This window comes from Anser cygnoides, chromosome 5 (assembly GCF_040182565.1).
Source record: "Anser cygnoides isolate HZ-2024a breed goose chromosome 5, Taihu_goose_T2T_genome, whole genome shotgun sequence".
NCBI classification, from domain to species: domain Eukaryota; kingdom Metazoa; phylum Chordata; class Aves; order Anseriformes; family Anatidae; genus Anser; species Anser cygnoides.
In genome coordinates, this window is record NC_089877.1 from 30,093,889 (window position 1) to 30,109,447 (window position 15,559).

The window sequence follows — 15,559 nt, forward strand, 5'->3', positions numbered from 1 at the left end:
AGCAAAGGCCCCTTCTCCATTTAGTTTTAAGGGGAAGTGCTCGCTGTTATCACCACTGGCCCTGGGGATTTATTTGGTAGATGGCAGTCTCTCTCCAACAGTTTGATCTCAAAGATGCTGTGTAAACCAGTGCCCCTCAGATTAATTAGGGCATTGCTACATTTAAGGAGGCTGACCTAAAATCTACTTAGATTGCCTGCCACTGCAGAATGCAATCTGAAGGCTTTTAATTCGTATGTTAGAGAATGAGCTGAGAGTAAACTGCAGCCTTAACCCTCCTCTGGCTTATGCTGAGCAGCGTTTCTTTGTGGCTGCAATCATAGCATACATGCATAACCACAGTAAAACTTAGCACTGTCTTTAAATAGCTGCAAGAGGTTTCCCATGCACTTGCTTCCTTCTTGAGTCAAAAATCTTATAAAAGTGACTCCACAAGGAGAATGAATAGGTTAAAGTAGTGAAGGAGGCAGAAACCCATACTGAGTACGTAAAAAATCGTGAACAGCTCACACACCGAAGCGGAAACCCATGCTCACATTTCAGGTTTCCTAAGTAAGGGCATAAGCAGCCAGTTGAAGCAGGGAGCACATACCTCTCCTTGCTTTCTGGCCCCCTGTCCTTAGAACTGTCTCCTGAACATTGTTTCCCTGCTTTTCCTCCTGTTCTGCAAAGGGCTTTGTGGACCCTCAGTCCCCCCTTCAGTGCACAGCAGACCCCAGCACCTCCTGGCAGATCCCCCTCAGTGGGGAGGCGTTTCGAAGGCAGGCCCTGAAACATTCAGCCAGGCACAACCTTGGCTGTTTGGTGACCCAGTGTCTTCATACAGCCTTGTACTGCACAATGCAGGGACCACTTACTCACACAATGCCCTCTGGAACTGCAAAATTACCCCAAACACCCTATACTCACCTGTCCTCCCAAACTAGGGGAAACCAAAACTAGATGGCATTTGCTGATTGTGGGTCTGAATTCCAAATCCAGACCTCAATTGCCTCAAGTTTGTTCACAGCCTGAATAATTTCTCAGAATTATTTTTTCTGCATTCAGATTTAGAAACCGTAAACAGGAGGTAGAGATGCAACTCACCTATTAGCACCTCCAGATCTCTACAGCTGCCTCCACCCACACCTCAGCAAAGAACAGGCAGCACCTGACCTGTGTTCAGCGAATTTAAAGGCCAAGGGATGATTACCAAAAATTATCTTCACATGTTTCCAAACCAAAAGTCCATTCCCAGAAGACCTGGAGAGTTAAAATGCAACCTGGGAATGAATAAAGGCAGCTTGCTGGCCTATGTGGTTAGGCTTACTAATTTGAGCCATGTATACCAATTCTAGTTTCAAAATAAATATATCTGTTGTTCCTATGGCCTACGTGCCACAAGGGGTGCTAGAGCTCCCCTGTAGCTGGAAAACTTTGTTCTCAGCAGCCTTCCAACAGAGAAGTGAAAGCCACATTAATGCATTAAGTGTGGGCACAATTTTGAGTACAGCACACAGGTTTTATCTGTGCTCTAGGGCATCTTCTCTGGGACACAACCACAGTGCAAAGCATCTGGCATGTACTTGTTTTCTGGACTGTCTTCATTTCCATTAGAGTTTGTCCTACAGGGATGCACATGGTCCTGCTGAATGTGGTTTGTTTTAACCCAAGTGAAGCAAAAATGCAGTTACACTCTGACCTTCTGTCACACTTTTCAAAGACAAAAATAAGTCTTCCATCAGCAGGCAGATAAAAGAGAGTACAGTTTGGAGTAAGATGGCTCATGGCCTTATTCTCTGGTACCCCAAACCTGCTGGCCTTTCACTGATGGATCTTGAAGTCTTTTTTCTTCAAGACCTGGCTGGAGCATGGCAGTACTCATATAAAATAAAATAGAGTAGATCAGTTGGAAGGGATCTTCAAAGATCATTGAGTCCTACTGTCTGACAACTTCAGGGCTAAACAAAAGTTAAAGCACATTATTGTGGGCATTGTCCAAACATTTCTCAAGCAATGACAGGCACGAGGCACCAACTACCTCTCCAGGAAGCCTGTTCCAATGCTCAACCACCCTCACAGTAAATAATTTTTTCCTTATATCTAGTCTATTTTAGGTAGTCTCCTCACAGGAGACTGTATCCACACAACTGACCTCTTCGTTGCTTTCCCTGGGGAAATTAGCTTGAGGCTCAATTTAGGAGACTAACCTGCCTTGCCCATCTCTCTGAAAAGGCCAGATGAGGACAGCTGATCCTTCTCCATCTCTGGTTGTGTCTGAATCCAGCCAAGCAGGAACTCCTGTTCCTTTAATAGGGAAGGACATGTACAATCAAGCATCAGGACTGTGTATTAGCTGGATTAAGTGGTCTAGTGGGCTTAAGGCAGAAGGTGCTACTGAATTAGGGCATCCCTACTCCATAGCATTTAATGTATTAACATCCTTTTGGGTACTGTAAAGGGAGGCTTGGTACAAAGATTTCCTTTCTCTGATGCCAGTTGCAAGTCTGCACAATTCTTCCTTTGATGGCTCAAGTGATTAGGTGTTAACAAGAGGAACCTAGGCACTTAACACTAGGGAGTTTTAGCACCAGGTTCACACCCCCTCCCTCTCCCTGCTCAGCTAAGGGATTTTTCTCATTCCCCACTAATGTTAACAGCAGGTACTTAAAGCAATTAGACATTATCGCCTCTCTGGTCTTTATTACTTCCTAGCTTCATATCAGCTACTTTGTACGCAATAAAAGTGCTGAATTAACAGGACTGGTGCAGACCATTCTGCTTCCCTTCTTTATTCTGTATGAAAACACTGGGTCATGGAGCCACATGGACAGGCTGCGAGCTGCAGTGATTTAGACCATTATTGCCAATTGCCATGGTATTTTGCAAGGAGAAAAAACACAGGTAGTAAAAGAACAGACATAGGAAGATCATAGAGAAGGTGACATGGGGAATATGGGTAGACCATGGGGACATAAAGGCTGGAAGGATTGCACAAGTCCAAGCAGAACAGCTTGCAGCTGTGCCTATGCTGTGAATTAGGTACCACACAGATCTGTGAGTTGCACAGACAGCCTAAGGACACAGGTATGCGGTAAGGTATGTGTTGCTCATGTGAAAATAAAGCCCCATACCTACTGAGCAGCTCTTGCTTGCCTGGGAATAACTGTTGTCAACTTTTCATCTTGGGATAGCAAGAAACTCCTGTGCCCTCCATGTCTGGTTTGCAAAAAGAGGCTTTCCCATATTTGCCCTGCCAGTTAAAACCTCCCTCTTTTTCTTTTCCCTCTACTTTCACTCACCATTAACCCATAGCTTGAGTACAGGATCTCAGAAAATGATGTATTTTCATCCTACCCCCTGCAGTATTTCTAAGCCTCACTTTGTCATTCCCTCTCGGGAATGACTCTCCTAAATCCTGCTGTCGGTTCTTGCCTGAAAGAGGTAAGTAGGGAAACTGAAGGAAAGCTGAAGAAAGGAGCCTGTCCCTCGTCAGCATTCACCTGTAATGGAGGCAAAATGTGGGGTTAAGCACCAAAACTAGACCCAGAAACAGAAACGAATGGGGTACTTACACAGTTTCATCATTCTTGAACTCCAACTCCCCATAAGTGTCTTCAAAGTCTTCTCCACCTCCTTTTGCTGTCCCTTCTACTGTCCTAAATGGCACTATGACTGTACCCCGAGCACCTGATGTCCTTAGGACTTTGACTTCCATCACACCAATGCTCTCACTGACATGTATAACATCACACTCAAATGTGAAGATGCCAGCATGGTCATCATCCAGTATAGTCACTGTGGCCACACAAGGAGAAGCCAGTATGGCCTTTGGGTATGGGGAGTTACCAAGCTCTGCAGGTTCCTCACTCTCAACCACACGGAGGTTACTAAGCCGAACAAAGAAATGCTCATCTTCCTCAAAGATGTCATCATCAATAATTCCCACTGAGAATTCCTTCTGGGTCTCCCCTGATTTCAAGACAACAGTCCCCTCTGTAAACTCATAGTCAGCACCAGCATTGGCAGAGCCATCCTCTGTTTTATAGTCCACGTAGATGGTCTTGGACACGTCCCCTCCTTTGCGCACCACTGTCAGGAGAACAGCACCACAGTTCTCAAGACACTGGTAGGAGCACGGGTCAAAATAAATTTTGGAGATGAATTCCTCAGGTTCATCTGGCCGCACCTCGTGCAAGCTGGTGCTCTTCTTGGCTTGCTCAGCTGCATGCTTCTTCAGAATATTGCCAGCTCCTGTCATCATTCTGGTAGCCTGAATGCGATAAAAGGCTCTGCTCTTCTGCTGATGAGACAAGGCATAGTAGTTAGCCATTTCTACCAGCTGGTCCAAGTCCTTCTCTGGGTGTTTTTGCTTCAGATCCTTAAGGATTCGGATCATCTCTTTCCGAGATTCATCTACCTCCTTCCCCTCCACAGTCACTAAGTTTCCATCCAGAAAGTGGGAGTTCATCATCTTGCCATCCATCTCAATTCCCTTAGGGTGATCGCCTTCTGATTCTATGATAATGCCCCTGTGCTTGTCAGTACGGTACTTTTTGTGCATATACTTATAGAAAAGCAGACGTCTATCTGCTATCCAAGCCAGAAGGACACAAAGTGGAAAGAAGAAAAGTGTGAGCAAACCTTCCCAGACCTGAACCACACCTGGAGAGAAGACAGCGAGAATCATGTACAACCAGATGTAAGCAAAAATGCTCCATGCAGCTGTGACAAAGAAAACTCTCAGGTGTTTTATCTTTCTGGTTTCCCCATCGGGGATCACGTAGACACAGATGGCAATGATGATAAACATATTGAAAGCAGCGCTGCCAACAATTGTGGATGGCCCCAGGTCTCCAGCTATGAATCCATGCCCGCACACTTCTATCAGAGATAGAAGGATCTCAGGAGCAGAGGAGCCCAGAGCCATGAGGGTCAGGTTGGAAACAGTTTCGTTCCAAATCCGAATGGTGGTCGTTGTGGTCTCTCCATTGGGTTTCTTAATTGTGATTTCTTTCTCTTGTGATGTAATGACCTCTATAGATGCCATGAAACGATCTGCAATGATGGAGACTCCAAGGAACATGTAGATCAGTGCTACAAAGTAGACAATAACGCGGGCAATTTTGTCCCCAAGGGATGGGTTTTCTGGGTACCATATTGGCAGGATAACACCCTCCTTGCAGTCAAAAGATCCTGAACACGAGCTGTTTTGTACTGAACTGGTTGAGTCTCCCGTCAGGCCAGCATCCACCTGCAAACCATGCAAAAACAGCACAAAAGTAACCAGCCCAAAATGGAGGAAGGCTGAGGTGAGAGGCTGCAAGCTTAACCACGCCATACACAAGATGCAACTTCCACTGTGTAGATCCAAAAAGGCCGAGAACCTGAAACAAACAAAACAGAGAGGGGGGAGGGAAGCATGAGAGAAAATAAAGATGCAACATTTACCCAAATGCACTTCAGTATCTCACCATGGAAGAGTACTGGTAGAGATGCAAGGGTTGTCTCTCTGTCACTCTGAAGAAGGTATTTAGCAGGGACTCTAACAAAGTGCAGCACTTACATGCCCAGCAGATGAAGATGAATTGCTAAAAAAGTAACTCAGAGGAAAAGTACGTAATAGCCTGCGCTTGACCTACAACGTATGCGATAGGAGTACTGAGTGCTCAGCTGCCGCTCTCCTAATGATGCCACCATGTTCCCCAGAACACAGCAGTTCAACTCAGCACAAGAAACCAAATCTAAAGGCAACCCTATCTCACCACCCAGGGAATAGGACAAGTCAAGGAATCACGAGCAACGCAAGAAGTGCCATTTAAGGCCAGTGAGCAATTTCCAAATGAAGTTCATTTGTAGGACATAATTCAGTTATGGAGTACCTTGGTGGCCAAACATCCCCATAGGCAGCACCTCATGATAGGCTGCAGAATGTCCAGAAGGGTCCTGGGGCTCCCCTAACCTTCTGACAAGCAGGGCCCCCACATTAGGAAGTAAAGATGTCACCAGGGAAATAGGGAAGAGTACTTGTGCTTGGCAAGGCTCTAAAGGCCATTTCTCACCAGCTTTTCCACTCCTTCACACTGGAGGATCACGTTTTACATCAGTAATCCTACTTTCAAAAGGTCACAGAAACCTACAAAAACACCACAAAGATCTGTGCTCACAAACCGACAAGATACAGCAAAATGCATGTACGCACAAATACTCCTCCTGTGTCCCTAAGAAAGTGACGTATTTTCAATTACCCTCTAAAATGAAAGTAATCTCTAAGCTAAAATGCCAGGCAAAAACAAAGCAGCTGATTGATGTATCATGTAGATTTGGGCGTATCAGTGCACAATAGTGCCTTCTGTTACTTATGGACTACATTGCTCTAGGACTTGTACCAATTAAAATTGGAATCTCAGCCCTTCACTTTATCATGGACCACACTATTCTCCTTCCTTTACACCAGACATCAGGAAGAATTTGGTCTCAGGCTTAGCTGAAGAACCACATTTGTGAGTCCAGCCACAGCCAAGTATCTCACAGGAAACATCAAACTTAATAGCAGCATTATCTAAAGTATTTGGATGGTTCAAGAGCCTTAACTCCCACTAACTTTCATTGAGGTTTGTACTGCTAAATCAGTAGGACCGGGATTCATTTCCCCTGCTGTAACTATCTAAATCTTGGACAGTAAATTAAATTAAGTTGCCTAGGCTCCCTTTGTAGTCAGAGGAAAGAGACAGTCAGTTCCAGGGGATGATCCTTCCTGTCCCACCCCATTCTGATCCAAAAGATGTATTTAAGATGCGCATCTCCAGAGGGAATTTTGTCCTTTCCCATCTCTCTCCATGGTTCAGAGACTATGTCCAGACAATTTAGAACAGACACCTAACCTTCAGACGGAGGCAGTTCAAAGGGATGAACTGGTTCCTGAACACTTGAGGAGGTCCCATTCCCCCCCCCACCCCCCCCTTCCTTTTGCACTGTATGTATTCCTGGCAACATTTTCATTTTATTAGCATTAACAAAGGCATCTCAAATGGCTATTTTATCATTATGTTGTGTTGCTCACATCTTCCCAAAAAGCGGGTGCAATCTTCCCAATATCAACAAAAGTGTTTTCAACTTTCAGATAAAAATCTATAAAGACAAGCAAAACAGGAAGGAAAGCGTGAACAAGGACTGCAAATGAACAAAACCATCCCTGACAGAGCACAGCAGAGGGGAGAGAATTGATTATGCAGTATCAGGATCACAAATCCATATCTGACACCCTTGATATGAAAAAATAATATACTTCTTCATGTCACCTGGACTAATTCAGAAGAGACAGATTTTCCCACATTAGCCTACTTCTCTCTCAAATGCTGATTTATCTTCCTTTTTACCCCAGCCCCCGGGGACCAGGGGAACATCAGCCCCGGGGAGGGCTGTTGGGCAGCCTAGCTTTCTCATCATCTCCCTTCTCACAGGGAAGACCGAGCTACCCAGCACACACAACTTGGCTTCAGTTTGACACTCCCATCCTGTTTTTCCTCCCTCTCTGCGGGGTATATTACCAGGCTCGGGGAAATCCCTGAGGAAGGTCCAGAGTCACAATGAGCAGCGATGGGCTGCGAGGTAGATGTGTGCACATCCACGGTAAGATGACGTTTTCCAGGTGCCCCTGGCTCCAGGTGCATGCAGAGAGCAACTGCACGTGCACAGCGGCTCCAGTACACCCCGGGCACATCACTCCTTTCCGTACTGCAATTGCTGGCAGGTATCCACCAACCTCTTGACTCCTGCAGCTTCCAGAGGCTAGTTAACTGTACAGCAGCCAGTAGGCACAGTGTCTTCCAGGATCACCCATGTAGAAACGTCTGACAGAAAGACAGGAGTCATTTCAGAGCCATCTATGTGACTCAAGCTCCTAAATTTGGTTTCAAACATGACTTTACAGTCTAAGTATCACTTAAATTCAGAGCCCTGTCTAGTAATAGCACAATGACTGAAACGCCCTCTGAAATAAATCGCTGCTACCCCCTCTCTGTGGTATGACCACCTTGTGTCACTAATACTCTACATCCACCTCACGTAACACTGTGACAGTTTCTAACACTAGCCATGCCTCAAAACAATCAGGGGCCTCTCCAGCCCTTGTTCAATTTTTAATTTGATTTTAAACAGAAGGTAATTCTACTACTGTTCCTCAAACTAATTGCATATTGCTTCAAAAACACCCTCTGTCAGGTCAGCCTCTGTGTATGCTTTTGGACCTCCGAACTCGGACTATTGTTTGTAGGCTAAAATCTCAGAATTTGAGAAGACTTTTTTGAGAAGATTTTTTTCACTGGTTTTCACTTGCCTTGACAAACATTTTAAAGTTAAGTGGAGGTCACAATCGTTTTCTAAAATGATACAACAATGATCCGATCCTGCTATTTTTTGACACAGACAAAACTCCCCACTGAGATCAATAGGAACGTTGCCCATGGACACACTGCCTAATAAGATCTTAATATGCTTTCATTAACATGAACAGCGTTAACCTAACCCATCTGAAAAATACAGGGAAGCATTCTGACTCCTCCCATCCCCCTTGGGAACCGGTGCAAAAGTGCTTCACAACTCAGAATAAAACTATTAAATTTTAAAATTGCCGTTAATAAAATATTGAAGTAACAATTCTAGCATTCAGAAGGCAGAGGATGGAAGAGTTAAAACTCGCTCTGTAGCTCCAGGTCAGCAAGGTTGCTTATACAAGATGCAAGGTTGTGCTCAGATGTATCCCCTACACTCAGTCCAGAAACCTCAGGAGGGGACCTGCGTGTGAAAGTCAGTTGGCATTGGGTGATCTTCGGCTTTATGCCATCGAGATCACAATTCTGCTGATTTCCCCCACCTCTTTGCTCTCAGACATCTCACACAGATCTCTGCCCCACTATCGTTGTCACATTGAATACATGCAAATAAAGGCAGTGGTACTGAGCGAAGTGCCCCCTGTCTGGTAGGACAAGTTATGAGAGCAGTCCATCAGTGCCAAAGAGAGACCAAAAGCTGAAAGCACCAGTGCAGTAGAAGAAGACGATGTTCAATATGAAGGCTCTGGGAAAACACGTAGCAGTATTTTTTTAGCAGGGGGAACTCCTTCAACAAGAGTTGACAATGGCCACGTGATCCATAAATCCATAAATAAAACCCATAAATATAAAGATCTGGTTTTGAGATACTTCTGGACACAGTCCAGAAAGTAGCAGGGGCCATGCTTGTCACTATTAAGCCTGCAGTAGAAAATGACAATGGACAACTATCAAGCTCCTTACGTCTTTTATAATGGCCGAGTTTCAGAAAACTGGGGGTTTGTCTGCTGCAGATCTATAGCAAGGCAGAAAGCTGGGAAGGCTGTGTAGATCCCTTGTACTTTAGCATTTACTATACAGCTGCTCACATAACTCTAATGGCAAAGATATTTTCAAAAGGAAGCATTCATGACAAGAAACCAAACAAAGAGGCAGGATAACGTGGTGATTGTCACATACCATGTGCCCAAGATCACTTCTCAGTAAATACAAAATCAAAGGCAAAACTTTAAGTTTCTATTCATTTCTTATTCATGTAAAACTCCCCTTAAACTATCATAAAAGCTAGAATCTTTGAATTTGACCTGCAAATAATATTAGGTTGTCTGGCACCTCCCTCCCTCCAGATAAATCAGGCGCACTGAGCACATCTGGGGCCATCCATCCGCTCTCCCCCTGACTTTAGTCTACCCAGGAAATGCTGAGGATCAGATAGGAGTGCTGGGTGAGCCCCACTCAGGCGTGGGTGCTGCTCTAGGCCCAGACACAGACATCTCAGGATCCAGGGTTTGTCTGCTTGACAAACATCTGTCCCAGTGCAGAGCAGATATGAAACTGCTATTTGTGTTATCTTACAGTCCTGCTCTTAAGTTGGAGGAGACAGAAATAAGGTTCATCTTAATAACAGGGCTGTTATTAACAGGGCAGAAAAAGAAAAAATTACCTCATATTCCTCATCTCCAAAACACATAAAAGCTTTTTGATTGAGCACACGTTTTTGATAAGCATCAGCAAAAAAGGAAATTATACCCTTTCTGCCAAAGAACACAAATAACTCAGTTTTCACAGAAGTATTATTCCTAATTCACACTCCTCCCAAATAAATCCATAAAAAATACTTAACACAAAACAAATTATTCAAATTATTCAAATATTTTCAATCATCTCTATTCAAGTGCCATCTATCCCTGTCTTCATCACTACAACAGGACCCAAAGTGTAACTTAAGATTTACCTGCAATCCACAAGCTAGAGCGATGTAATTAGATCCATTTTGTCAGAAAAATGCAAATTTTAAATCACATATGAGGTTTTAAGTGGTCACTGATGGCATGCACCTATCTGATATGAACATGGCCAAAACCCCAGGCTTCCCTTGCACTGGATATTGTACAGCAATAGTCAGTAAAGCTCCCTACTACCACACCAGCTGTATTTTACAAGGAAAAAAGCAACGTAACTCATGCTTAGGCCATGACAGATCCCCAGAGTTCGGCTCTATAGGAAAGTTATGGCAGGGGGCCATAGGTGTTTGGTTGTTTTGCACTCCACAGGAAACATGCCCAAAACCAGAATTAGCTGCCTACAGAATAACCCCCTCGATATGTGCCAAAAGCAGCCTTTTTTTTCCTCTCAACATCATGCAAACAGCTACTGTAAAAAAAAAAATTAGCTCTTGTAGTAAGTTTTTTAATATGTACAAGCTGGAGTCTCTACTAATTCAATTAGAATGGTAACCTAGCATGGTAAAAGGGGTGTTAATTGACAAAACTGAAATTTAATAATTCCTTATAGAAATGCTGCAGTTACATTAGTTTGCCCCACAGGATGACCTAAATGGAGCACAAGTCCATGGACAGACAGGAACAATCTCCAAACACTCAGCTCACCCTAGGGAACTGGTCCATGATGGCTTTTCTGTATTTTAGTGTCTGTGATGCTCCTGGAGAAACAGTGCCATAAATAGCTAGCCCATAAAGATGCCCGTATTTAATTGCCCCTTCCAATGCTGTACACTCTGCACTTGACTGGCCGGGCATTTTACTTCCCTGTTCTCACCCCAGCTGAAAAATTACAGCCGCCTTGCTCTCTTGGGAAATGAGCTGCAAAGACCAGTGCTCCCAGAGCCTCGCACCCAGACCACCAGCAGGCAGACAGCCAGTCCCACCGGCGCCGTGGCTTACGCTCTGTGCACAGGGACACAAATGATGAGCAGGCAGGCACCAAAGGGAACCTTTCAGCGGGTCACGCTCCTGAGAGCAGTCCTAATTTATGGCATGGGCCAGCATAGCTTCCTTCAGAGCCATGGCACAATTGCTCTTCCACTCCTGGTACACGTCCATGTGCCTGAGGCTCTGCAGGATAAGGGAGAGCGAGTGTTACCCTTTCTATTTTTTCCCCCAGAACTGAAGCTGTTTTTACATTCAGGAAACAAAACTTGACATTTAGGCTGACACATATAGTAGAAGTGACCATCCTCCTGTTTAAAAAAGCAGTATTATTTACTGTGATATGGGTGTATATTTATTTTCTTTCTCATTAATACTACACTGTCTCAGTGCTGTCTTTCCAAATGGTGTTTAGTAGCACTTCAAAGCAGCCAGTTCACATGGGAGATAGCGACCTGCTCTTTTGCTTTGGGGATCACAGAATCACCAAGAGGCTGAAGCCAGAAGGGACTCTGGAACCCATCTCGTCCAACCCTCTGCTCAAGCAAGGGATACCTGGAGCCTGCTGCCCAGGCCAACCACATGCACGTTTGGCAAAAAGTCACTGCTGCAAATTTCTGCCTTTTGGAAGTCACCAGGAAGCCTCCATTACAGGTCTTCCAACCTCAGTCTTTTTATTGCATTTAGAGGTGTTTCTAAACACAACTGGAGCCTTTAGGTGCCCGAAAACACAACCCATAGCAGTCTGAACTGGCCCCTAACTGAGAGGGCAGGTACTTTCAAGAGCACTCTTCAGGCCCTCAGTTTGCGCCTATGATGTGAAAGGCCCAGCTAAAAGGCTGAAATGTTTTCCTGTGAGGTTTGGAGGGCAGATGGAAACAACAAAGTGGAGTTATTGGCTCACCCGCTTGGTGGCCCCCGCCACAGGCTGCCCTCCAACAAGGCATGGGGTCGCAGCAAGCGCTGACTCCTCCGTGCACTGATGACTGCATCCTGCAAGGCGCTGGCTTTCATCGCCTCATCTTGCTGGTTATATTATAAAGAGCAGCAAAGACCACTTGGGGAGGTGGGGGGAAAAAAAAGATTCCAGCGGTGTGAGGAAAACTTCTTGTCAGTAAAAAACATTTTATGTAGTGCCTGTGGCAGCACACAGGGCATGTTATTTACTGTTCCTGCTTCGCCGACATATTATACTGCTGGTTCAGGTGCCACCATCAGAGTGCAACTTATCACCTGGTAGCTCGCAGCATCCTAGAGGAAAGATGACAGTGGCAACTCGTGGCATTTCTTCAGCATTCTGGTGACAGATCTGCAGTGGCTACAGTTAAAGACCCTAGGATTTGTTGTCAACAGCACATTTGTGCTGCAGAGCCGCTAGTTACTTGTACAGAGAGGTGTGCTAAGTTGTAAAGAAGAGGGGGAAGAAGTGCTGTGGTCATATTTCACCCTCCTTAGATACAGAATTAGTTTAAAAAAACCACACGTTTGAGCAATTTTTCTGACAGAGAACACCCATTTCAGGTGACCAAGGCAACCCAGGTGATGTGCTGGATTTGAGGCATCCAGCAGCAGGTCAGGGAGCCCTTCCCCTGCCAGCTCCTGGGGATGATGCCACGGGAGTTCACCCGGGCAGTGGGGCACACACTGCTCCAACCTTCCCACAACAGCCTTCTGCCTTCCTTATCTTCTCCCCCCAGGAGGAAAAATTAATATTTCCAATTTGTTTTTGGTCTGAACACAGACAAAACTACGTTTTTACCAAAAACATTGCACACAACAGAAAGTACAAGTCCTCCACTCTGTTTGGAAGGGCTCAGCTTGTGGGTTGGTAAGAAAGAAAATATTTAAAAAGTGAACAGAGGCAGCAGAAGCAGTGTAAATGTTAGAGTGTGAGACTGGGCAGAAAGCAACGAGGGGAGGGAAGGAGGAGGAGGCCACACTTCAGAAATAGCCTTCACCACTGCAGTGGAGAACAAGCAGCTTGGCACACATTATGTAAAACTGAAGACTTTTACACTCCTCTGCGCAACAGGCACAGAAACAGGGTAGATGTGAAAGGCTATCACTTAGCCCAATTAGCACAGATTTCACTGAATTAGTCAAACCAGAGCCAGAAGACTTGTCTGGTGCATTCCTCAGGGGCTGCTGCTGCATTGTTCCCCTTGTGAACATTATTTCCCAGTACTTTGTCCAGCCCAGTTTTAAATTACCCAAGTGATGGCTCTTCCACAACTTCCCATAGAGACTGTGCCATGATGTAATTTATCTCAGAGGTTTTAGACGTCACCCTTATATTTAGGATGAAATTAAGAAAATTTATGCTGCTAGTTCTCATTATCCTGTCCTTGGAGCACTCTCAACCATTCTCCTCTCTGCCTGAGATTTACATGCTTCAGATACTTGTAAATAGCTGTTCTCCTCCACAGTTATTCTTTGGCCACAGCACACAAATTTATTTTAATCTTTATAAATTAGCCGAGGCAGCCCTTTCATCATTTATCTTGCTCTCCTCCTGCTTTCTTCGAGGTGGTCAAAAGCAGCCCAGTATCTGGGAGCGCCTGCTCCCACCAAACACAGCAGCAAATTTGCTCTGGTTGGAGCAGGAAAGCAGAAGCCAGGAAATGAAGTCTCGCCCCGCAGCTCCGTCGTACAACAGGTTTTCACGAGGCACTGAACTGTTATGAAGATTAAGCTTAGACTGATGCATACAAATTGCTCGCTTCCGAGGGCCTCTCCACCTGTTTGCTGTGTCTCCGGCGTGGCGGTGTTTGCGTGAGGACTGCCGTGCCGGCTGGCATGCAGAGGAAGGCAGCAGAGGTTTCCAGAGTTTCAACCAAAATTCAGGCTCTCCAGCTGAGAGGAGGGAAGTACACTGTAACACACTCACTGCTTCTGTGGATCTGATCACAGCAGGGGACGTGAAAAATACATTGAGATACGGGTTATCCTCAAAATACCTCCCACTTCACTTGGAAGGTGCCAAAACCTGTAAATTCACCCATTTGAATGCAGTTCTCAAATAAGATTTCACACAGCACCCTCAGCCTTTACTGACGCATACCTTTTATCGACAATTTAGATATCTTAATCCTTCAGTGGTTTTTCAGCTCTTAATTCTTCGACTGCTTAAAAAAAAATCGTATCTATCATGATTAATTCATTCTTCATGAGTCCAGGCTGCTTACTGCTCTTTGTTCATTTATGTACTAGCTGTTTACAGATTCTCTCTTAATATTAGCTCTGTTATTTGCTAGAGACTTAAGTCATATTTACCATATGGTAATTGCAGAGATCACATGGACAACAAACAGTGGAAGCGGAGCTGTTACAGCAATTACAGTAAGTGGCAGCAGTCTCCACGTTACCCATCTACTGCCCCACCTTCACTTCGTCTCTCCCCACCTCTGATGTCTTTCCTTGTGGGCTGTATGAAGTCATATGCCGTTCTGATCTCTATAGCACAGGCAAGCAGAGATTTGTTCTTCACTATGACATTATTGGACAGGATTATTCACCTTTTGGTCTGTGTTTCAACTGCAGGTCTGCCCCACTCTGCAACAGCACTAACTTCTTCCTCTGCCAAGGGTCTCGACGTGCCACACCTCAGACATCTCACTGAGGTAGTCACAGCAGAACAGATCTTACAGAGTAGGAATAAGTTCAATGGAGCAGATCTTTAACCCAATTGGATGCCTTGACCCCACTGAATTCATGTGTTTTTCTCTGGCCACCTAAACATGATTTAGCTTTCCTACAGAAAACCAAACGGATTACTACAGGAGGCCACTGCTGTCTTGTCCAAAGAAATACATGAGTTTTTCTGTTTCATTCCTGCCAAGAGCACTGGGCAGGTCCCACACCAGAAGGGAATCAAGCCATACGTGGCTTGATTCTTCAAGAAGATTCCCCCCAAAACATCAGGATTTCATACATGTATTCTGCCACAAAGGTGACACAACAAAGACATCACGGCTTGGGGGCACACAACAAAGCACCTTGTCAGAAAAGGAGGCTCCTCCCTTGCCATTTCTAGCATGCCTGCAGCGATACTCCTCTAACCTAAAACCCAGCACTCAGCAAGTGTGAACTGCGATACTGGTGAAGAACATTTAGCAACTTGGGTGCAGACTGATGTGCATCAGAAGAATTTCCTAGCAAAGTACATGACAATCATGTGTTTCTTTCCCCCCCCCCCAAAGCGGGAGAAGTACCATTTCCATTGTATTCAGACCACTCCAGGTATCTCCATACCATATGCACTTCTCAACATCCCCCCCAGTTCCTCCCTTCCCCCTGTGCTCCATGCTGGCCCCAGATTTGCTAAAACTAGTCCTGCCAATGGGAGAAGCTGAGTCATGG

The 15,559-nt window shown here is 45.1% G+C and overlaps 1 protein-coding gene across 4 annotated transcripts in view; it reads right to left on the bottom strand.

Moving 5' to 3' along the window:
• SLC8A3 (solute carrier family 8 member A3) overlaps nucleotides 1–15,559 on the bottom strand; it is a 102,139-nt gene that overhangs the window by 78,189 nt on the left and 8,391 nt on the right. For 3 of the 4 annotated variants that reach the window (XM_066997752.1, XM_066997753.1, XM_013174107.3), the window contains one exon: nucleotides 3,555–5,366. In XM_066997752.1, coding sequence (XP_066853853.1) covers nucleotides 3,555–5,320 — 1,766 coding nt within the window. In that variant the 5' untranslated portion in view covers nucleotides 5,321–5,366. Of the gene's footprint in view, nucleotides 1–3,554; nucleotides 5,367–7,529; nucleotides 14,101–15,559 lie in introns of those variants that run through there. The other variant, XM_066997751.1, reaches the window with a different exon arrangement.